Raw genomic sequence first — 24,987 nt, forward strand, 5'->3', positions numbered from 1 at the left:
CATCACCAAAGATGTCCTCTGGCGCCTGCCATCACCTATGTGCCTATGGCCTTGACTCCACCAACCTCCCCATTGCAACTTCAGAATTAGTCAGAATCTGTGGATTCTCTGTGGACCACTTGACTCAGTCAAGTTTCTGCTTCCATGTATGTTCTATTACAAAGACTGCTTTCATGTATGTTCTTAGAAAGACTGCTTTCTTCCATTCCACATCTATCACTTTCCTGTCTAAACCAGAGGTTTTTTTTTATTCGTTCATGGGATGTGGGCGCAGTGGCAAGGCCAGCATTTACTGCCCATCCCTAATTGCCCTGGAGAAGGTGGTGGTGAGCCGCCTTCTTGAACCGCTGCAGTCCGTGTGGTTAAGGTTCTCCCACGGTGCTGTTAGGTAGGGAGTTCCAGCGACGATGAAGGAACGGCGATATATTTCCAAGTCGGGATGGTGTGTGACTTGGAGGGAAACGTACAGGTGGTGTTATTCCCATGTGCCTGCTGCCCATGTCCTTCTAGGTGGTAGGGGTCGTGGGTTTGGGAGGTGCTATCGAAGAAGCCTTGGCGAGTTGCTGCAGTACATCCTGTGGATGGTACACACTGCAGCCACTGTGCACTGGTGGTGGGGGGAGTGAATGTTTAGGGTGGTGGATGGGGTGCCAATCAAGCGGGCTGTTTTGTCCTGGATGGTGTCAAGCTTCTTGAGTGTTGTTGGAGCTGCACTCATCCAGGCAAGTGGAGAGTATTCCATCACACTCCTGACTTGTGCCTTGTAGATGGTGGAAAGGCTTTGGGGAGTCAGGAGGTGAGTCACTCACTGCAGAATACCCAGCTTCTGATCTGCTCTTGTAGCCACAGTATTTATGTGGCTGGTCCAATTAAGTTTCTGGTCAATGGTGACCCCCAAGATGTTGATGGTGGGGGATTCGGTGATGGTAATGCCTTTGAATGTGAAGGGGAGGTGGCTTATCAGCCCAAGCCTGGATGTTGTCCAGGTCTTGCTGCATGCGGGCATGGACTGCTTCATTATCTGAGGGGTTGCAAATGGAGCTGAACACTGCAATCATCAGCGAATATCCCCATTTCTGATCTTATGATGGAAGGAAGGTCATTGATGAAGCAGCTGAAGATGGTTGGGCCTAGGACACTGCCCTGAGAAACTCCTGCAGCAATGTCCTGGGGCTGAGATGATTGGCCTCCGACAACCACCACCATCTTCCTTTTTGCTAGGTACGACTCCAGCCACTGGAGAGTTTTCCCCCTGATTCCCATTGACTTCAATTTTACTAGGGCTCCTTGATGCCACACTCGGTCAAATGCTGCCTTGATGTCAAGGGCTTATGCTTATGTTTATGCTTTCATCATCTTGAGGCTTGACTTCTTCAGTGCTGTCCTAGGTAACCTTTCTACATTCAGCCTCTACAAATCATAATTCATTCAGAAAACCACAGACTACATTGTCACCTGTACAAAATTCCAATTTCCCATCACTCCAGACCTTTCCAAGTTCCAGTGGCTCCTGTGGCAAATTAACTTCAACAACACTTACATTTATGAAAATTTGTATTTAAGATCCTCATCCTCACTTTCAAATAACTTCATGGCCTTGCCCTACTCTATGTTACCAATCTTCTCTAGTCCTGTGTCTCCACATGCAGCATCCACTCCATTACACTGGGTTACTTCTTGTTCCTCCCTGCCTCTGCTTCAAAATTGGTGGCTAATCTTTCAGCCATACAACCCCATCCTTTAGAAAACTCTCCCTATTTCACTCTGCCTTGTCACATTCCTTACTGTTTTCAAAGCCCTTCTCTTTGACCATGCCCTCAACCCTCCACCCAACCTTCTCGGTTTTCTCTTCTGCTTGATGCCCCCCATTTTTTCCTCAATATAAAGCCAGACATCTTCCTGTATGTGAGGAGCATCACAGAAATATAAGTTGATGTTGCCATTTAAATTACTTTAGTACAGATCTTAAAAGTACTTTCCCACTTCTACATGATATGCACGCTTTTCAGTTTCTATCTTCAACACATTGCCTATTTGTTTAGGAATTTCTCCCTCACTGCTATTTCAAATTTATCCTACACAACTGTTTTATTTTATCTCCAGTTACTCCAGCCAACAATGCAATATGCTGAAGCCTGCTTAAATAAGTACAAATCTGGACTGTGTATTTAACTTATCTGCCACTGAAATCGATGGGAATCGTACAGGTGCACATCTTGATATATTAATGCTTTGTGATGTGTCAAGCATGTCCAATAGCATTCCAAGATTCAAAGCAGGTGCTGCCTGTCACACCTGACCAAACAAGTTGAATCTACTTATCAGTCTGAGTCTACCCATTCAAGGAGCATCAATACGAAGAGAGTATTTTCAGTGCATGTCATGGGGATTCTGCTCCTATCCACATATGGAAACAAAGAGAATTCTGGAGCAACTGTGGGGCAGTCCAATTTTAGACCTCGAAAGATAATCTTGCAGCATGTGTTGAAATATGAATGTCTTCCAATTTGTGCTCAGGATCTACTTTGAAAATATTACAAGTAACAGCCAGATTTCAATTTTCCATTGCTCCATTTCCTATACAGATTGATTGCTATTTTCTTTTTTGATGTTCAGCATTAAAGTATCATTTAAAAGGTTTTGCTGAATGATATTCTTTACAAACCAGAAAGTATCTAGGTTTGAAATGATTGAACAGTTGCATTTAAAAAATAGACTGTTGTGTATCTACTTAATGCATTGAATGCTGATAAACACAACTAGTTTCTGAAGAAATGGGTCAGCATTATTATAAACTGAATGCAAAAAAACAATTTGTGAATCATTGTATTCAGCAATTAATTCTTAACAAACAGAAAGCACTTAACAAATCTATACTTTATGCAGAAATTAGATCATTCTTCTAAAATGTGCTGCTTTCTCCATATTTATTCTGCGAAGAATTAAGAAACTGATCTTGGGAGCCTTTTATGTGAGAATCAAGAATTTTGTATGATGGAAATGAATGGGAAGTAGCTTGCTTCATTAAAATTCTCTGCTTAGGTTAGGTATACATACAATCATCTGGAGTCGACAGTCCTCTGTCACCAGATATATTATATATTCAGGTGTAACTCAGTCTTAAGCATATCAAATCACCCGTGCCAAGCACCTGGGACCTGAGACTTTCCAGCAGAATGGGTGTGAGCTGTTTATTGATTGCTAAGACAGGTTAATGAATTGTTGAGCATTTACTGTCTTTGGGGAAACAACAACAAAGCTTAGCTCAATAGTATTTTAACCACCTGTTGTCTCAGTGTTTTTTTAACACTTGTGTGAATACGCTTTGCTTTAATAAGCAAACATTTAAATGGAACTCCCTTTTTCCAAATCCTTTCTGTAGAAAAATGGTCAAAACAATCCTAAAACATGACATATCTGATTACCCAAGGCAGTTTCACCAACAGAACAGAGAAAACAGTGGGCAAAAATGATATCTATCAGCCGCATACCTTCCTGTTCCTGGTCACACTGCAATAGAACAACTTGTTCGCGCTTGCAGAATGGTATTCCTTTTATTTATCAGTATCAAATTGGTCAAATGTAAGGAATCTTACAACACCAGGTTATATTCCAACAGTTTTATTTGAAAATCACAAGCTTTCGGAGGCTTTCTCCTTCGTCAGATGAAGTGACGAAGGAGAAAGCCTCCGAAAGCTTGTGATTTTCAAATAAAACCGTTGGACTATAACCTGGTGTTGTAAGATTCCTTACATTTGTCAACCCCAGTCCATCACCGGCATCTCCACATCAAATTGGTCAGGTTAAAGATACGTTTGTAGAAGAGTTGAAAAAACATGCATCAACTGCTAAGCACTTATGCTGGCACATTTAAAAATAAAGTTTAATTCTGCCAGAAAAGTTGTGGTGCAGACAAGTGCTCGAAAAACAGTTTTAATTTCAGTATAGGAGTACGAGGACAAGGAATCCACGGGGCAGCTTGCCTGTTTAGTTGATTGAAACCTTTACAGCCACCAATGACTGAGCCTTTGCTGTTAACGCACCTTATAGATAGGAATGCAAAGTCAGAACCATTTCTTATGTCACTGACATCTTGAAATGCACCAAAAAGGTGAGTTCATTGTTGCTGACTCCATTCATCCCTCCGCTAGTATACTGGATCTGTTGGTGTGCAATAGTAATCACCAAGGCCACCATTCACCTATGCTGGACCCCTGGGTCAACCTATGCTGGCTCATGGTGAATCCTCCATACTGCCGTGGCTCTCCATTTCCCACTAATACTCTGCCCCTCAAACAGCTCTTGGACTCACTCGCCCTCCACACCTGTCTCCGAACCTGGACATTAGTTTGTTGTTGCTTCAAGCTGACAACTTCAGCCCACCACAGGACCTCTGACTTTAACTTTGGACTCTCTCTTATTGTCTCCTCCCTATTCGACATTTACAACCAGAATATATCTATCCTAATCTTTGCCATGCCTCTGTAACCCGAGTTTCCCTGTGTCCATTCTCGTGCGTTTTTGGCCCATTACTTGTATTTCCTTTATTCTTTCCCTCATCTTTACTCCTCTTGGGCCTTTCTCTCCTTTCTCCTCACTTTCCTGTTAATCAGTCGTGCCTCCTTTCATTTCTCTCCTCTCGGGTACTGCACCCCCCCACTCCCCCAAATCCCTAACCCAACCCTTTATTAGTCCTCCACCTTCCCACTCTCCTGCTGCTGTCCCAGGCTTGACACCCTTTTGAATAAGCTCACAGCTTCCCTCTGTGCCTGTCCCAGCATTCTTCGAAGAGTTCATAAAGGCACTCGTCTCTACACCTTACAAGCAGCAACCCCAACTGCCCCACGCTCCTCTCTCGCCGAATTTCCTACCCAGCGTGTCTTCTGAGGGCCAATCTTGCCAACCTACTTCCAGTCCCACCCACCCCTCCCACTGCTGATCCCGTGGACTCTGCCAGCGGATCAACAATCACCGCCCCTCTCCGCATCTCCCTCCAGAATGTCCATTCTCTTGTGAACAAGGCCTTTGCCATCCATGACCTTATTGTGGCTGATTGCATTGACATGATGGCCTTGACGGAAACTTGGTTCTCGGGTGATAACACTTTCCCCCTTACTTAAGCGTCCCCCTCCTGGCTATACCTTCCACCACATGCCTTCTCCCCCCACCCCAAACCGCCGTAGTGGGTGGTCCTTATCTCTAAATCTCATTTTGGTCTGTAGTTCACTCCTCTGGCACCTTCTCCTCCTTTGTGCACCTCACCTTGTTTTACTCCTCTCGCCTTTTAAAATCCTCGTTCTCTACTGCCTACCCAAGCCCTATGTCAAACTTGTCACCAAAATATCCTGACTGCTTTCCTTTCTCAGCCTCTGCACTAAGCAATTTCTCACCCTTGGTGATTTCAACCTCCATCTCAACTTATCTTGCTCTCTCTACTCTGAGTTCACTGCCCTCCTGTCCTCTCTTAACCTCTCTTTGCTTATAAATTCTCCTACCCATGTTTACGGCCACCCTCTCGACCTTGTCAGCTCATGTGTCCTCTCTATTTCCATCATCTCAATCACAGACAAGGTCATCTCTCATCACTTCCTTGTATCCCTCACCACTCACATCCCCCTTTCAAATCAACTTCCTTTAGCGCCGGACCCTGGAAAAAAAATCTTCCCAAGTCACATACAACAGCACTTTCAAACTCCCAACTGTCCAGCCTTTGGCCCTCTGTTTGCCATGATACTTCTGCAGCTGTCGACCTGCTCAATCACACTCTCACCTCTATCTTTGATGCCCTTGCCCCAGTAAAACCTTTACTCTCTCCAAGCCTGGTCATTCCCCATGGTACAGCACCGATCTTTGCCTAAGGCCAAGGGGTGCAGATTTTAACGTACATTGCACACAGCTGGTTTAGCCATTCATCGCCAGATCTGGCTGGAACAAATCAAGCACTATCGGGGCCCTGCACTCTTCTGCCAAAACTTCTCCAGGATCATCTTGGAATGCAAATATAACCCCCGGCTTCTTTTCTCTCTGCCAACCATCTCCTTAAGCCCCTCCCCCCTCCACCCTCGCCTCTAACAACGTGCAAGGAGCTCATGGACTTCTTTGTCACAAAGATTGAGGCTGTCCATTCATCTGCCTCATCCCTCCCTTCCCCTTGCCCACCAAGCCAGGATTCCCCCAAAAATGCCCCCTGCCCTAGCTCTGACCTTGCAACTTTCTCTAGTTTCCCTCTTATTTCCATTCTGCCCTCTCTGAGCTCAACTTGTCCAAGATATCAACCTCCTGCTCTCTCGACCCTATTCCCACTAAACTACTGATCACCTAACTTCCCTTCCTGGCCCCCATGCTAGCTGATATTGTAACCTTCTCTAAAGTTACTGTCCCCCTCCCTTTCAAATCTGTCGTCATCACCCCCCACCCTTCCTCAAAACACTCACCTAACCCCTCCGTCCTTGCAAATTACTGTCCCTTTTCAAACCTCCATTTCCTCTCCAAAGTCCTTGAATGTGTCATTACCTCCAAACTCCGTGCCCATCTTTCCCACAACTCCATGTTTGAACCTCTTCACAGCCCTTGCCACAGCACTGAAATGGCCTTAATCAAAGTCACAAATTACATTCTTTGTGATCGTGACCATGGTGCACAATAATGGTTGACCACACCATCCTCCTCTAACGCCTCTCCTCTGTTGTGTAGCTGAGTGGGACAGCCCTCGCCTGCTTCCGCTCTTACCTATCCAGCTGTAGCCAGAAAATCTCCTGCAATGGCTTCTCTTCCCGCTCCTGCACCATTACCTCTGGAGTCCCCCAAGGATCTATTCTTGGCCCCATCATATTTCTTCTCTACATGCTGCCCTTCGCGACATCATCTGAAGACATTAGGTTCCACCTGTACGCTGACAACATCCAGCTCTTCATCACCAGCACCTCTCTCAACCCCTCCACTGCCTCTATGTAGATATCCAGTCCTGGATGAATCTTCCCAATATTTTTCCTGAATATTAGGAAGACTGAAGCCATTGTCTTCAGTCCCCACCACAAACTCCGTTCCCTAGCCATCGATTGCATCCCCCTCTCTGTCCACTGTCTCAGGCTGAACCAGAGTGTTCATAACCTCGGCATTCTTTTTGACTCTGAGGTGAGCTTCCGACCTCATATTCTCTCCACCACAAAGACCAACTACTTCCATCTCCGTAACATTGCCCATCTCCTCCCCTGCCTCAACCCATGTGCTGCTGAAACCCTCATCCATGCCTTTGTTACCTCCAGACCTGACTATTCCAATGCTATCATTCCAGCCTCCCATCTTTGACCCTCCATAAACTTGAACTCATCCAAAACTCTGCTGCCCATTTCCTAACTCACACCAATCCCATTCACCCATTATCCCTGTGCTCTGGCTCTCGGTCCACCAATGCCTTGATTTTAAAATTCTTGTGCTCGTGTTTAAATCCCTCCATTCTCTCGCCCCTCCCTATCTCTGTAACCTTCTTCAGCCCTACAACCCTCTGAGTACTCTGCGTCCCTCCTACACTGGCGTCTGGGGAATTTCCCTACTTCCTTTGCCTTGGGACGTTTTACTATGTTAAAGGCACTATATCAGTGCAAGTTGTTGTTTAGTTTAAGTCAAGTTTTTAATGTTTGCATTGTATACAGAGACAAATGGGGGCTAAATTTAGTGCACGTGTTGATTTAGCCTCCGTTTGTTTCTAACATCCTTACTCAGGCTTCTCAGAGGAAGGAAAAAAACTGAGCATTCTAATGTGTCTGTTGCTAAGCCAAATAAGCAATTGTGAATGTATCTATATGTTTGTAAGCAGGACTATGCTACCTCTTTTGGGGCCAGGAGATAAAGTATAAGTTTTAAAAATAAATTTCAGAGAAGTATTCAACACCAAAGTGAATTATTCTTAACTCCTATCTGTATTCATTGTACCTTTGACAAATGCTAATATTCCTGGTGACTGGGACCTGCTCAGTTTAGAATTTGTTAAAACAATTTATTTCTCACATCTCGAGGTCAATATGACAGATTATACTCAATCAATGTGCTTATTAAAAACATCAAACAATACAAACTTTATGTTTTCACATTCCCTATTAGACAGGTTAATTAGAGTCCGCGGCAATATCATTCTTTGTTTCCCAGAATAGCACATCCACTCTATTATACTTGTGTGTTTTAAATTTCCAAGTCTTTACTGGAATACCTTATATAGTATGAACAATTAAACTATGAAAAGACCTTTACCTTTCAAATTGCACAACTTCTCTTTCAAATAAAGCACAAGGATGTAGAAGAGGCATTTTCCCCTATTCATAGTATTTATACAGTAATGTTTCAAAAAATGCCGAAAAGCTACCGCAGTCTGAACGGTGGAAATTCATTTGATCTCCCTAAATCCAATCAATCAGTGCCCCTTCAATTTAAAAAAATGTTGAACCTAGAAATTGTTACTTTGCAATTATTTTATTTCATTTATGTGCTGTAGCAGAGTGACTGAGGGCCGGTAGGTCAGCTGTAGGCTGAAGAGGGCCCTGATTCCCGATTAAGGCTATAGCCCTTTTAAGAAACCTCACCTTTAAAAAGTAATTGAGGCTGGAGACCTTCTCCAGTCAGGTGAGAGTAAAAGGGTGAGGTTGAGAGATGTAAAGACACCTAAACAGAAAGCTGGAATGCAGCCTGGCTGGGCTCTGAGACCTGAAAGGAGCTGAAAGAGCCCAGGAGTGGGAAAATGTACTAGGTGTCGCCAAAGGCACTGTGTCAGGGGAAAGTGCACTCGGTGTTGCCAAAGCTACTATAGTGTGACTTTGTGTGGAGTGAATTAAAAGAAAAGTGTTTTGAAGTACAAATTGGTCAAGGACTGTTGTTTGTCGTACGAAGAAGGTTATGAGACTGTAGGACCCCGTGGCAATGCATCTAAGGAACTCACAATGGAAAAAAAACATTTGCAACGCTAACAGCAACTATTGCAATGACTTTTATGAAAAATAGCGAAACTTTAAGTGTGGTTTATTTATAGCAATTAAAAATGAGGCATCACCATATTTACCGCTACCATCTTCTGGTGTTTCAGGTAACATCCTTAGCATTATATTTGTTTCCTACTGTTCAAAAATTGAGGTTGTGCAATTTACTGAGACAAACTCTACTCATAAACCTGTTTTAAGTGCAATTTTCATTTAATTTCCATGCCTGACCCTGCAGAAATAATTGTCAAGATATCGTTAGTAATATGTTCCTTAGACATTTATAATGCAGCACCATTAAACACTGATAATAAACACATCCATTTGGAGAATTTTCAGTTGATTGACAACATCAAAGTTCAGCCTCATCTTTCACATCTGTATACTATTTTTCATTATTGGAAGAGGCAAAGACAAGGACAAACAGTCACAAAGAGATGTGCAAGCATATATAGGTTTTATGAAAATTTCTAGTTTACTTCTGCCAAAATAGATATTTATAGATTTTCCAAAGCAGTTTTATACTGAAGAACATAAAAATGTAGAAACATAAAAAGGCAAATTTGTCCATTCTGCTTATTCTGCCATCCAATTCATATCTAAGGAATCAATCTGACCTGTTCACTTTGAATGCTCTAATGTATTTACTACATTAAGTGTATTTCAAACGATGATTATCCTAAGTAGAAAAGTTATTTTTTAAATTTATAGTTTGTGGCTGATTTAGTTTCTCACAATGTCCTCTATCTTTCCTTTTCTTAATTTCTGATCTTTAGGAAACAGAATAGCTCTCTAATCAAAGTTAACATCTACCCCTTTGATTATGCTCCTGCAATTTTTTTCCATTGGAAATAGACCAAGCCTCTCTTCAAAACTCAATTACCTAATAGTATGGAATTCACAAACAGGCACAATGTTTCAGCAGTTTCACTAATTCTTTATCACGCCCATTTTCTCTTGAACTCGTATTTTATGGATCTATTTTACACCTAACATTTTATTTTACTTTCTTTGCAATAATCTTTCATAAAAATAATCGACTGGGAATTTCTAAATTTTAGAAACATAGAAAATAGGAGCAGGAATAGACCATTCACCCCTTCGAACCTGCTCCGCCATTCAATATGATCATGGCTGATCCTCTATCTTAATACCATATTCCTGTTCTCTCCCCATACCCCTTGATGCCTTTTGTATGTAGAAATCTATCTAACTCCTTCTTAAATATATTCAGTGACTTGGCCTCCACAGCCTTCTGTGGTAGAGAATTCCACAGGTTCACCATCCTCTGAGTGAAGAAATTTCTCCTCATCTCAGTCCTAAATGTCCTACCCCATATCCTGAGACTGTGACCCCTCGTTCTGGACCCCCCAGCCAAGGGAAACATCCTCCCTGCATCCAGTCTGTCTAGCCCTATCAGAATTTTATATGTTTCAATGAGATATATATAGTATTTGTTTGCAATGAATCTATGACTCACAACTGTGTACAATTAGATGTCAAGTGCAACAGAAGGGCATTGACAGCAATATGCAATGAGTTGGAGTAATGAAAGTCTTGAATTGACTGAGAAAAATAACATTACAGACACAACAGCATATTGTAAACCAGTATTAAATGACCAAAATAAATTGATTTTCCAAATTTTGAATTTATTTTGATAAGGAAACAAAAAAGAAAAGAACTGGGTGCTGCAGCAGTTTAGGCACTGTCCTTTTGCTCCTGGCGGTTGGGTTCAAATTGAGCCAGGTTGATGGTATGAAAATATCCTCTCTCTGCCATTTATAAAGCTCCTAAATGAAACACATACAAGTAACTTAAATCTAGTTCCCAGTGGACACAAGTCTCTTACACAAATTTGCTGGCAATTTGGCACAAGTTAGCAAAGGAACTTTCTCAGGAAATTAAATGGGTTGGGTGGAGTCCATAATAAAGGAGACGACACATGTTCTATTGAAAGCATGAGGTTTGAAGGGCCAAATGGCCTGCTCTTGTTCAATGCTTTCTCATGTTGTTGTGTAAATGAGTAGCCTCAGAGAGTGGCCGAATGATACATGTGCAAAACAGAAATATCTCACTGATGTAGCAGGAGTTCTCTGCATATACTGTTGTTGAAGAACATAGCTGTGGCAGTGATAGCTTTACCTCGAATTTAATCATTATTATATTACACCTGCGTGTGCTTGCAGCAAGTATAAGATGCAAAAGGTATTTCCCATTTTCCAGCACAAACACCTTGATAAGCACAAAAAAAAATTAATATGGAAAACATCAAAAAATATATACTTTATAAGGAAAACCCACCCTGAATCAAATCAGGCTCTAAGAAATATAACTCAACTGAGTTTTAAATCAGAAATACTTACAGAAGTCTCTGTAGTTAGTCTTGGGTCTTCTTTTGGGATTTCTTTCAAGGATCTTTTTATCATTGAGGTCCTGGAGTTGCTAGCTTGACCATCTTTCACCTTTATCATGCTTGGTGGAGAATCTGGAGCATCTACTCTGGTGGGAGATCTGCTTTCGACTGGAGTGATACTGCTGTGAAACTTTTGTGTGTCTGCTTTGACCAGTGCAGGGAGAGGAGTTCTTTGTAAGTCTTGTTCTACTGAAGCAGTTTTTACTGTTCTTTGAGAGGATCCAGACATTGAACTCTGGGATATATTGTTGACCAGTGAGACTTCAGAACTCCGTGAACTTGTCCTGGCACCTGAGGGTCGCCTGATAATCCTATTCAGCAAATCATCCTTAGGTTTTAAAAATAATTTTGTTACTTGTAAAATTTCTATCAGAAATGAAAATTGTTCATAAGTAATAAGGAAATAATAACTGCATGAAGTAGTAATTAATCCATTAATATAATAAATAATAACACCCCTTCCTGACCCCATGCTAGCTGATTTTGTAAATGGCTTCCTCTCCTCAGGTACTGTTCCACTCCCTTTCAAATCTGCTATCATCACTTCCCTCCTCAAAAAAAAAACATTCTTACCCTTCTGTCTTTGCATAGTACTTCCCCATCTCCAACCTCCTTTTCTTCTTATCCTTGAATGTGTTGTTGCCTTCCCAATCCTGCCCATCTTTCCTGCAACTCCAATTAGGTTTCCACCCCTGGCACAGCACTGACATCCTCTGTGACTGTGACCCTGGAGCATTTTTCCTTCTCGTCCTTCTTGACCTCTCTGCAGCCTTTGACACGGTCAATCATCCCATCCTCTTCAAATGGCTCTGCTCTGTTGTCCAACTCAGTAGGACTTGGTTTCAGTCTTATCCATCAAATTGTAGCAAGAGCATCTTCAGCAAAAGGCTTCTCTATCCGTCCACATACCATTACCTCTGGAGTCACCCAAAGATCTATCTTTGACCCCTTCCTCTTTCTCATCTAATTACTGCCCCTTGGGACATCATCCAAAGACATGGGGTCAGCTTCCCGTTTCACACTGTTGACATACAGCTCTACTTCTTCATCACTTGTCTTGATCCACTATCCTCTCCATCACAAAGACCGCCGATATCCACCTCTGTAACATTGCCCGCCTCCACCCCTGCCTCAGCCCATTTGCTGCTGAAACTCCCATCCATGACTTTGTTTTCGCCAGACTCAATTATTCCAATGCTCTCCATGTAAGACTCCCATCTCCCACACTCTCCAATTATCAGCTCCTCCAAAAATCTGCAGCCCGTATCTTATCCTGTACTACCTGCTCCTAACCCATCACTCCTGTTCTTGCTGATCTACTTTTGCTCTTGCTCCCTGAAGATCTCATTTAAAATTCTAATCCTGTTTAATTCCTTTCACAGACTTGACCACCCCCTCCCCCATCTCTGTAACCTTCTCCAGTCCTAAACCACTGCCCCTCCCCTCCCCCCCCCCCCCCCCCAGAACTCTCCATTCCTCAGACTCTGCCCTCGTACATCACCCCTCTCTTCCTTCATCCCACCATAGGCAGGGAATGCCTTCAGCCACTTAGGCTCCAAGGTCTGGAATTTAATCCCTTTGCCTTTCCACCCCCCTCTTCTCCTTTAAGGCTCTCCTTAATATCCAACTCTTTGGTCAAGCTTTTGGTCACCACTCCCAATAGCTCCGTCTTTGGCTCAGCATTCATTTTTGTCTGATTAAGCCTCAAGGAAGCATTTTGGACCATTTTTCTATGCTAAAGGCAGTATATAAATGCAAGTTGTTATTGCTGCTTTTTGTTACTGTTATGGAAATCACATTCTCAATTATTGCATTTTAAAAACATGCATTTAGGTGCTTTTGTTAGCAGTTCGTTCATTTTTATGAAAAACAGATATTTTGCATGATTTTATTTTGAAAACCGAGGAATGTCAGCCCCCTATAGCTTATTTTAAAACCCCCATAGATTCAATTTTTGACAATTTCAACAAAATTACCTTTAAGTGGTAGGAAATATTCAACTGCTTAATGTAGAATCCAATTTTTTTTGAATTTATCTAATATTTTTCTATATTGTTGGATAACATCCGAATAGATGATGCATTTCAAATGTCATTCATATTTCGGAAAAACATATGAATCCCTAAAGCCATCATTAATGAAATTAGAAGCTCTCATGTCATCACAAATGGCAACCCAGCACAACAACGCTGTCCTCATTTGTTACCCATGTTTAAATAGATATTCAAACTCCATGACCCTGCTATTTTTAAAATCAATAGTACGTGCCAAAAATACAGAAATTGCATTTTTAATCCAGTTAGTTTTTGAGGCATTAAAATAGACAGTTTGCCAAATCAAATTTAAAGTGATCACTTTTTACTTTTATGTTGCTTCATGTCAATCATGAAAGCACTGCACTAAAAAAAGATGAATTCAGATTAAATATTTAAACCCATGATTTGTGTGGACAGGACTAAGTGGATCATGGGAAACTTCAAGTTCAAGGAAAATCAGGTGTTTCTCTAAACCTTGGGTTTTCAAACAAGGGTACCTAGACTTTAAGGGATCCGTGATGAGAACATAGGGGTCTGTGCGATCATCAGATTTCTGTACATGTTCTGTTAATAGCACATTTTAAAAAAAATACAGAAATAAACATTTTTTACAATTATAACACTGTTTTCCGTTTTAGTGCTGATGCAGTTGTTCGGAAGTCAAGGCAGGAGGTCATCAGAAGTGTCCCCGTACAGAAAAGTAAGAAAACCACTTGTGTAAATGATCTTTTAAGCATTTCAAGTGGTAATTTTGGTTTTATAAAATCTTCAGACTTCATATTTTTTCAACAAAAACACCTTTCTGTACACAACGATAGAAAAAGATGCATATTCAGATTTCTTCAATGTCTTTTTTTAATTAGACACCACATACAATGTTACCTCTGCAATCATACACACCGTCAGCATCACTTGGATGTGTGCAGCTGCAACAGTACTCACAAAGCTTGACACCATCCAGGATGGAGAAGTACCGATTGATTGGTACTGCTTCCACTGGACTTGATATTCACCCCCTCCACCACTGGCAGACTGTGGCTGCAGTATGTACTATCAAGAGAATGCACTACAGCAACTCTCCAATCTTACTTTGACAACACCTCACAGCCTTGTGACCTCTACCAACAAGAAGGACAAGAGAAGCAAGATCGAGGGAACTCAATCCACTTCAAGTCGCACACCATCCTAACTTGGACATAATATTGCCTATCCTTTATCAAATACTTGGGTCAAATACCTGGAACTCCCTACCTACACCCAACATGGGAACACCATTAGCACAAGGACTGTACCGGTTCAAGGAGTAGGTCCACCACCACTTTCTGACAACTAGTGATGAACAATAAACATGTTTTTGCTGACATTGCGCATGTTCCAATAACAAAAAAAAAATCAAAATTTAGCACCTGATAGCACATTCAAAAAGGCAAAAAGTCTTTCAGTACTGTTTAGAGTGTACAGGTCTGCAACTAAATATCAGGGAAGCAAATCAATGAAATACTATTGTTTTGGTCGCTCTGAGTTAGGTAATGATGTTGTTGACAGCAAAAGTGCATATGGTTTCCCTGGATTCCCGTGTTACTTCATCACTATTGTTTTCTTTCTTTATGACAGTGTAACCTGGATATCATGCATCCTGGTAACAGCATCAGGCTGATAGGCTGCAACAATGAGAAACTAATTCACTCAGTGGTCACTTCGGTTTTGTTTCATTTGTATTTAGGCCTGCCACAGAAAGTCATTATGGTTTGGATCCCCAATACTAAACCTTAAATTGAAGAATACTGACATCTATAGCTAGCTTCCAACGATCACGTGGAATCTTGCTGTCAACCAGTTTCCACCTGATCTGAAACTGGAAATAATCATCTTTCTTCCCAAATCAGAAAAGTGAAGTGAGTAATCTACTGAGGGCAATCAGATTACACATTTTTATTTGAACAGTAGGTTAATCAGCTTCTGAAAGAAAAAGGTAGGTTACTATTTTTCTGGGGCCTTGGGAATTTATGTTGAAGCGTCACGCCCGAATTGCTAATCTTTTATCTATCAGATGCTGATCAACCTACCGTGCATTTCCACATTCACTGTTCTTATTTCACATTTCCAATGTCAATGGTTTTTCTTTTAATATCAATTTTTAAAAGATATTTGTACTAGTCATAACATATACATATAACTACTTCTTTAAATGTGATCACTAAAAATGTGTAGTAGTCTTGCACAAATTAGAAAAATGCCAAAAAATTAATCAATTTTGCAAGAATAATTGTTCTGTGATGTATGTATTCTGACGACGAGAATGATTTCCCTATGGAACTGGCTGTGCTACGACTGAACAAAACTCTGCAATGAATGATGCAGATAAATACTTGGATGATAGCTGAAAAAGTGATTGTTCTCCCTGAGCTATTATTCAAAGGTAGGATAAGCTATTGAATATGGAAAGTCATTTAGCAGTTACAAGAATAACAGTCTATGTGGGCATTTCTACTTCCAAGTACTGTTTCTTCTGGAACTGTTTAAAAATAGTTACGTAAATAAATCATGATGTTAGCATTTATTAGGCTTTGTGAAAACCTATGCTGTTTAATGGATTTTCAAATGATCTATTTAATGAAGCATTTCACCACAAAACATGTAACATGTTTTGTCTCGTGGATGCAAAAATTCGGTGGCACCAATTACCACCACAATCCAAGTGGAAAGTAGCTGAAACACAATCTTCTGTGAGTGAAGTCTTGGAGCATTGGGTGCAATTGACTGCTATGGAGGGAAAGGGATATAAAAAAAAGTAAATAGTATTTTGTTTGTGATTTGTCACAGAAATGTTAATCACAGTTTGGACCTGACTAATGATACAAATAAAACTGCTGTGGCTTTATTCCCTTAAAACATAATACCACTTTTACAATATTACTTTCTACAATGACATAAGTCATATCAAACACCCTACATTTTAGTTTGAGCATGAGCACATCAGCTGCTGTCCATCGAGAAATGACATGTACTGTTACACAAGAGGTTAAAAAGGATGGTAGCTATTGGCTGTTATTTGGTCCAATAGCAATACAAATGCCCCAATCAACAAGTCGGGCCATTTACAATGGTTTAAATGGTGCCAATCTGCACAAATGGGACAAGAATTTTAAATTTGCTCCTATCTGATATGGAAACTACATGGATCTATCTTGTTTATTTTTCACCATGAGTTCAAGGGTTATTATACCTCTCCTCTCCATTCCCCTTCCCCCACATCGACTGAAAACACCTTCAGCCGGCAGTACTCTAAATTAGTATGTTGTTAAATCCAGGTTTATTAAAAATATGCCAGAGAAGAATCCATATTTGCCAATTTTGAAAACTGTCACTCACCATGTAAGATAAAAATACCAGTTCTCCCTGGAGTAACACTAACAGCATTATAAATGCTTTAGAAATTGTACTGAGTGACTATGCTGTCAAGATAATTACAGCAGAAAGAGGAAACACCCACGCGCGGGTGTCTTGGAAGTACAGAGGGAGGTTGCCTTTACCAGCCATGGGCACCATAATCAATGCAGTTACAAGGAATGACTGTGATCGATAATAGGAAGAGGTAATTCGGTCATAGCTACTGAGTACTGAAATTCAAGATGTGGAGATGCCGGTGATGGACTGGGGTTGACAATTGTAAACAATTTTACAACACCAAGTTATAGTCCAGCAATTTTATTTTAAATTCACAAGCTTTCGGAGGCTTCCTCCTTCGTCAGGTGAACGATGTGAAAAGTTTTCACATCGTTCACCTGACGAAGGAGGAAGCCTCCGAAAGCTTGTGAATTTAAAATAAAATTGCTGGACTATAACTTGGTGTTGTAAAATTGTTTACAATTGAAATTCAAGAAGCTGAGGTGTGCATATAAGCGTAACAGCTTCATTATTTTAAATCTGTTATATATTGAGTGTTTTTTCAAAAGGTGGGGAAATTGAACCACATACATTTAACATATTGCTATTTTGTACCCAATATTTTTTTAAAACAACACAAATGGGGCAGAGGTGGCTCTTGTATTCCAAGGAAAATGAAAGAAAAGGTCTCTTTTGCATGTTCTGAAAGATCTTTTTCAAAGTAAAAAAAGAAGTTTTGTGCCCAATAACCTAAAGAATGTTAATGCTAGGGAATGAAACTCTGATTTTAGGCACCCAGTGTCAACTTCAAGCACTCTCTGGTCAGGTATATCACAGCCAAATGCAGAGGAACAGCTCCCCCTATTCTGCCCCAACAATGTGCCTCAATCTCAAATTAATCTCAAAAGAGCACTCTTTGTGCACCAATGTGACATTTTTTTCTATTTCCCACACCAACCATTCTGAGGTCCTCTGTGTGGGATTGCCAAATGGTACTGAATTAAGGACAGTTTTTTGCTATAGGGCCATGCCTAATAAGAAGTGGACTGAGATTGCCCAAACTCACTTCATTCCCTTACAGCCAAAGGCCAGAGGAGACTTTCATCCCATCAGTCTCGTTTGGACTTGATTTTTGGTTGTGTGAATAAAAATAAAGAGTTGAGTATTCAGTTAATAAATCTTTCTTTTCTGAACCATTTTTGAGGCTGAAAGAATTTTTTAATACAAGAACTTGGAAACTGCATAAATGATGAACTTTTGAGTGTCCTATTCGGTGATTATTGTTTGTAAATTGAAATGTAAGTTTATTAAAGACTGTACCAGTCAGCAAACAATAATAGTTGACCAAAGGGAGGTCATAAAATGAAAGTGCATGCTTTTTATCCATTAATTTGGAGGTGCAGAAAATTTGCCCCTAAATTTTTAAGGCAGGAATATAAAGACAGGAACTGGTTGACAATGGGGAAAGCAGTGGGAGATACCCGAGGGTTAGGGGAAGAGGCTGATTTTTGGGAAGTTCAGGTTAGGGTTTGATAGTTCAAAAGAGGCCGATGGTAATTTATGTCCCATTCCCCTGGGCTCTCTTCTCCCACCCACCCACCCCCATCCCCACCAGTTTTTTCCCTCTTAGTGCTCACCAATACTTAAAATGCATTCCCATTAGTCCATGATCTCCAAACCACACCTAATGCTCAGAGACCACGAAAGCTCCTTCCCCAGTGCTTCCAGGTCTCCTTTCCTGTGATTCCAGATCCCAGGACCAGTCCCACTGTTCCCCCTTCCTCCCATTGCTCTCAGGCCTTCAAAATACTGCTAGACCCTGCTGATATGTCAGTGTCCCTAGTATTCCTACCTGGCATAACACCTGTGTGTTATTATAAAATTTTCGACTGTGAACAGCACCATGGGAGATCTGCTAGTATAATATAAAACAAAAAAAATCGATTCTCTTTCATATAGAACTTAACAGAGTTGTTAGACTGGGTGATACAGAAAAGTCCAGACGATGTAAAAGTGACCCCTTTCACCATCACTGTAAACTAACATTGTCACATCCCATTCTGATAATCTTTCTGGTCTGAGTTCAGAAATATTTTACTACAAATATCTGGTTTGGCACAAATTTTATTGTTTCCATTCACTACTCTAGCTGCTGTCTCAATCTGTTTGCAAGACAAAATATGTTCTTCTGTGTGCAGAAAGCATTTTACCTCATCAAAGGCTTAACTTTTTCATTGGCACAATCCTACATTAGCTTTTAATAAAATGGTTTTTCAACAGGAGAAACCTATGTATGATTTGTCTTTTGCCTCTTGTATAATTAATAATATTCCACGTTTGAGAATAAACAGCACAAGATGGATACAATTCATTCATGTTGTCACAATTTAAATGAGATGATTTAAACTCAAATTTAGACCATTAAGAGTCAAATTCTGTGCACCAACAGCCACAATTTAATTTCAATTTTTTTCTGCCTCATAAACAAGGATATCAGGCTTCAACATTTATAAATGAAATAGTGTTGAAAGCAAAAAAAAGCACATCATTACCTTTTCTTTGTTTTTTTAGACAATTATTTCACAGACATTGCTTTCCATGGCAGCACTATTAATGTCAACATTGCAATGATATTTACTCCACTTTCTGATTAATTGTGGAATCTGGGGTCATTGCCACACCATGGAAACTGACAACACTGATGTATGATTTGTAAATAAATTCATTTGTGACAACAATAGTTTCTGACAGCAACAGTTAAACATCATAAAATGGCATACAACTGCAACTTTTGTTAAGTACACTTCTTCAATTATAAAATATAAAAATCTTTTGTTGAAGGGGTGGATCAGCTTGAATTAAGCTATCTCAGTAATGGGGTGAAATTTCACTTTTACTGCAAGGTGCAAAACGGACGTAAGTGGACCAGTCGCCCCTTTTACACACGGCTCGATTTTTGAGAAACGTTACGTGACAGCCTAACTCTCTACATTTGATTTAGCTATTAAAAAGATATATGATCCAATGATTAAGAAACTGAAGGCAAAATACTACAGATTCTAGAAATCTGAAATAAAAATGGAAAATGCTGGAAACGCTTACGTCAGGCAGCATCTGTGGAGAAACAAAAAAGGTTAACGTTTCTCGTCTACGACCCTTCGTCAAAAACAACATCGATTTGTCTGTCTGGTTTGCAGGGTCTGGCCACTCAGTGGCGCTGTGGTACAAACTGAGGCATTTTCCTTTCATGCTGGTGCATCCAGGGGTTATCTGCTCTAAGGTAAATAAAAGGTAATGGATTTCTCAACTGTTGCCTAAATCTTGGTCTGGTTTATAAAATATATTGAATTATATCTTAATCCCCATCTTGAAAGTTCCTTTCTGACCATTTCTCCCAATCCCCTGTACCCACCACAAACCCGACCCCCAGCCTGTCAAATACCTGCACATACAAGCGATAGTGACCAGTCCTCCCTCTCCGGATAACCCTAACATTGTGTTCCTGTGCTGTACTCCCTTCAGCCACCTGAATTGCTGGGATCCTGCCTCTTTTCCTTGAGCAGCCACCTCCTCCACACCTAACATGGTTGCTGAAACTTATGGCTACACAAGGAGCATTTATGTGGAGCCACCCGAAGACCAGTGATGGGACAGCAGGCTTACGAAGAATTCTGTCACCAGCAGCATTTCAAGTCATGCCCCTCCCCAGACTCCACTACTGAGCAGTCGTCTGTCCCTGACGCCACCCCCCCTCACTAAAAAGCAATGTTGGCTATTAACACCCTCCCCACTAAACAACAATGTCCGGCCCAACCTCCTCCCACCGATCAGTGATGTTACCCCCGCTACACCCACTCCCCACTAAGCAGTAATACCAGCCTCTAACTTCTCCACCCCTCACGATGCATCAATGTTGTACATAACTCCTTCGCCTCCACCCCCCCCCCCCCACCAACAGAGCAGCAATGTCTGGCCCCCCACCACGGAACAACAATGTTGACCACGACCCCATCTCCCTGAGCAGCAATATCCACCTGCTCCAGACCAGCAATGTCGACCTCAATACCACCTCCCCACCACACTGGTAGTAACTGTGGGGCCTGTATGGGAGAGAAATTGCTGCTCCCATCTGGAAGGATTTTGGGACCTTAATGAGAAGAAAGGTGTCCATAAGTAAAACTCTACCACCATCCACCAAGCGAAATGGAAGGGAAGGTGTACTTTAAACATCCCCTCTTTGTGACCAAGGTAGGAGAAAAACTGTATTTTAGTTTCCCTTCCTCACAGAGATGAATTTTCGAGACTAGTGCGGGAGGGAAAGTGTAGCCCCTCACAACCCTCATCCCCCAGCAATGAGAGGAGAGGATAGAAGATACACTCACCACATTCCCCTTCCTCAGACAGTAAGTTTGGTGCGGAGGGGCGGGTGACAAGGTTTAAGTCACCAAACCCCTCCCCAATCAAGAAGAATTTTGGCGCCCAAGCGTAAAGAAGGACAATTCATTGCTTGCCCCCCTCTGCTCAAATGAAAATCCTGTCTGCCCATCTTTGCTTAGGTAGTTTCACTGCCTTTCTTCATTCTGTTCTCCTCCCCCTTCCCCACTGCCACCAGCAGTGACAAGTTTACATCTCCAGTTTTCATTATAAATGAGGACATAGGAATTCATCAATGAAAAAAGAAAAATACTTAAAAATAGGTACTGAATTATATTTGCTGGCCTGCTCCAATTATCCCCCACCACATAATCCTGCTTCACCTGAAGACCATACTTGGCCTTGACTCCTTGTGTGAAACTCCATGGGAGATAAACCAGTAATATGTTAAAAATCTTAAACCTATGCACATGTCATGTTAACTTTTTTCATTATAATTTCCTATATCCGTATTTATAATGGAAACTGCCTATGTAAACTTGTCATGCTGTAATTATCCCCTCTTGAAAATGAAGGAACTACAGCACCATGAAATTACACCCTGACAAGTTCACCTGAGCAGTTTCATTCTAAATGTGGACAGAGGAATTTATTATAGAAAAATACTATAAAAATAAGGACCCCTTGAATGTATTACTTTCAAATGAGGACTAAGCTACATCCACATGCCCTGGTCCAATTATCCCCAACTCTAATCTCACTTCACCTGAAGACTAATCTGGTTTTGACTTCCCGCGTGCAACTCCATGGGACATCGACTAATATATAATTACAAGTTTCACATCTTCTGTAGGGTGTGAGAAAGTTCATAGGGTGCACAGCACACTGGTAAGATTTTAGTGAATAAGACATTTGAGCCAGTCAAAATTCACTATTTGCAAAAAAAAATTACGATTCACTAAAAGCAACCAGATTTGTCCTCCAAAATCAACCACTGCTTATGAAAACAGAAGACTCCCGATCACCTTTCCAACAGAACCTGGTGTGAAAGCCAGGAATAGGTTCATCCCATTATGATGCTTACACTCATAACCTGTGGGTAGGCAGTATGTCACCAACAATGCTCCAAGATATCCCTGTGCAATCCTCAATAATACTGACTGCAAGCAACTTCAAAATATGGCACAAAAGTGTCATCACAAAAATAGACAAGCAATCCCAGTTGGGCCAGATCATGACCTTCACGCAGCTGGCCAACATTCTCTGATCTCCATATCTTTCTTCAGCATAACAGTTTCCCATATTCCCCAAATTACAGCCAGAACCATTTCCCTAGAACAATGCCTCCATAATCCTAAGGAGCCACAAGCACATCTGTTTCATTATATTTACAACTGCCGCCACTAGCCATGGAGAAGCAGCAAAATGTAAGCAGCAAGGAATGCAAGAATTCACTGCTCCTGAGTTAAGTTTTGCCTCAGACAGTTACTACTGCAGGATACTATGCAGCTGAGTTTCTTGCGATTTTGATCTGGAGGTTTAAAGTAGGCCAGGTTTCATTTATTTATTTATTGTTCGGGAAACTTTAAAAAATAATTTTGTTTAGTGGGCTTTTTTGGTTGGCATTTTGGTGGTGATTTATACTTAATGCGGGCGATTTTCATCTCAATACTGCATTGTTTGTGCTTAAAATCAGGATGGTGGTGGAACCAATATTAATCGGCTGGCGGAAGCAGAGACTTACTGCTGAGTTGATGTCTGTTCTGATTTTTGGGAGGACTTGAATCTTGGCAGGCAGGGTTTCCGCCTGAAACAAATAAGAGCATGAATGCATACAACACCATTTTTGTCTCTGCCTACCTGACCACTGCCACTTCCTGCTCCCAGCCACCAATCATAGGCTGTACAAATCCGAATGGGGCCATTTTCAGTGATATTTAAAGGAATTGTCAACTGCTATCAGGTAAAATGATGTATGTGTTTTTTGCAGATATCTTTCATATATTTGCTTGTGCTTTTTGCCACCTTAAATGAATTGAAAGTGCTTGTGGTTGCTGCTGATGGTTCTGAGCTGGCATTCTGGCATTGCACTTCTTTCTTCATGGAGGTACTTCCAAGAATCCGACTCTGGAAAAAGGGAGGAAGAGGAGCAGGTGCAGGAGGAAAGAGCTAACAGCAGCGGCTGGTGGGACAGCAAATAGAAGGAGGCATGCTCACAGGAATCTTTATCCTCCCAACAGAGTTCATACGTCCAACCTGCAGCTGTCTGAGGAGCAATGCACAAGGAGACTATGGTTCTCCAGAGTGGCTATGACAGAGCTGTGTCGCATCCTGTAGGAAAACCTGCAATCAACAACTAGCACAGCATTGCCTGCTGCAGCGCTCAACTTCTTTGCTACTGTCTCCATTCAGGCTGCCAGAGAGGATCTAAGCAAAATCTGTCAATCTGCTGTCCATGCTTCCATTAAGCAGGTGAATGACACCTTGTTTGCTAGAGCAAACATATTCATCACTTTTCCCTTGGACATCTGAAAGCAGCAGGCTAGGGCTCCAGGGTTTACATAAATTGCAGGATTCCACCAAGGCCTCATTGACTGCACCTATGTCACCCTGTGGGTTTCATCTCATGACCCCACTGTCTGTGAATCGCAAGGGGTTCTACTCCATTCAAGTGCAACTGGAGTGTGATCACCAGCAGCACATCATGCAAGTCCACACCAACTTTCCTGGCAGCTGCCATTATGCTTTTATACTGCATTAATCCTCCATCCCCCACTCTTTGCCCCTGCACAGCAAGTGAGAGGCTGGCTGCTTGGGATCAAGGGTTACTACCTGCACACTTGGCTCATGATTCCTCTTAGGAACCCATGCTCAGCTGTGAAACTCTGCTACAATCAGATCCATGGGTCAAGTAGAGCCCTCAATGAGCCTCAGATAATGACTCCTGGATAGGATGGATGGTTTCCTGCAATACAGCCCAGAAAGAATGTCCCATATAATTGTGGATTGCTGTATGCTGCATAACTTTGCTCTGCAATGGAGACAACACATTCACCTCCTTCCTGATGGTGACTTGCTCTATCAGCATCTCCACCATTGCATCAGAAAACCTTGGGTCCCTGCTACTCCAGTCTTGCTTGTCTCTGTTCTCCATGAAAAAAGCAGCTCCCTTTGAAGATGTTGCTGCAGGTCTTTAAGAAGCAGTCGCACCGCCCAATTTCCGACCTCTTATTCAGCGAGTTGCCTATTGGGAGCATGCTTGGCAACTGCATTATAATCAGGGCTGTCTATCAAAACTACACAGGTCCCATGGTGACTCCTCTGGGTGGCCTTTGTGCACGTCTTGCCCACTGCTCGGCCGATTACTGTACACACATGAGAATCGCCCCCAATTACCAAGATTTGGGGAGGGAAGACAAAGGGAAAGATGTGTGTGAAAGGCAGCTCGTAAGGACTAGGAAGGTACGAACTCAGGCTCACACTCAACTCTGAAGCTCATGGTATAGTTCAGCATAATTGGTCATGTGTGTAACACTGATCAGATTTTTTTTGTCATCATGGTCATATTAAGAGATATTTGTCCCACATATTGTGCAGTTTTCATACATATTCTGGACAGGATTATGTAATACTCTGCATCTTTAACATTATGAAATAAAAACAGTTCCTGGTCAGCTATAGAGGCATATCACAAACCGATTTCTTTTTGGAAAAAAAATAAATATGAATGTAATCCTCAGTTGGGTGACTGTGGAACATAATTTTACTCCACTTAGTATATGAATTTGAGCAGTCTCAACACAAATCC

The 24,987-nt window shown here is 41.5% G+C and overlaps 1 protein-coding gene across 2 annotated transcripts in view; it reads right to left on the minus strand.

Moving 5' to 3' along the window:
- The window catches only part of cfap20dc (CFAP20 domain containing), a 365,860-nt gene that overhangs the window by 98,385 nt on the left and 242,488 nt on the right, over positions 1-24,987 (minus strand). For both annotated transcript variants that reach the window (XM_067998825.1, XM_067998824.1), the window contains one exon: positions 11,333-11,710. In XM_067998825.1, the coding sequence (XP_067854926.1) occupies positions 11,333-11,710 (378 nt within the window). The remainder of the gene's footprint in view (positions 1-11,332; positions 11,711-24,987) is intronic.

Source organism: Heptranchias perlo, chromosome 17 (assembly GCF_035084215.1).
Source record: "Heptranchias perlo isolate sHepPer1 chromosome 17, sHepPer1.hap1, whole genome shotgun sequence".
In the NCBI taxonomy this organism is placed as follows: domain Eukaryota; kingdom Metazoa; phylum Chordata; class Chondrichthyes; order Hexanchiformes; family Hexanchidae; genus Heptranchias; species Heptranchias perlo.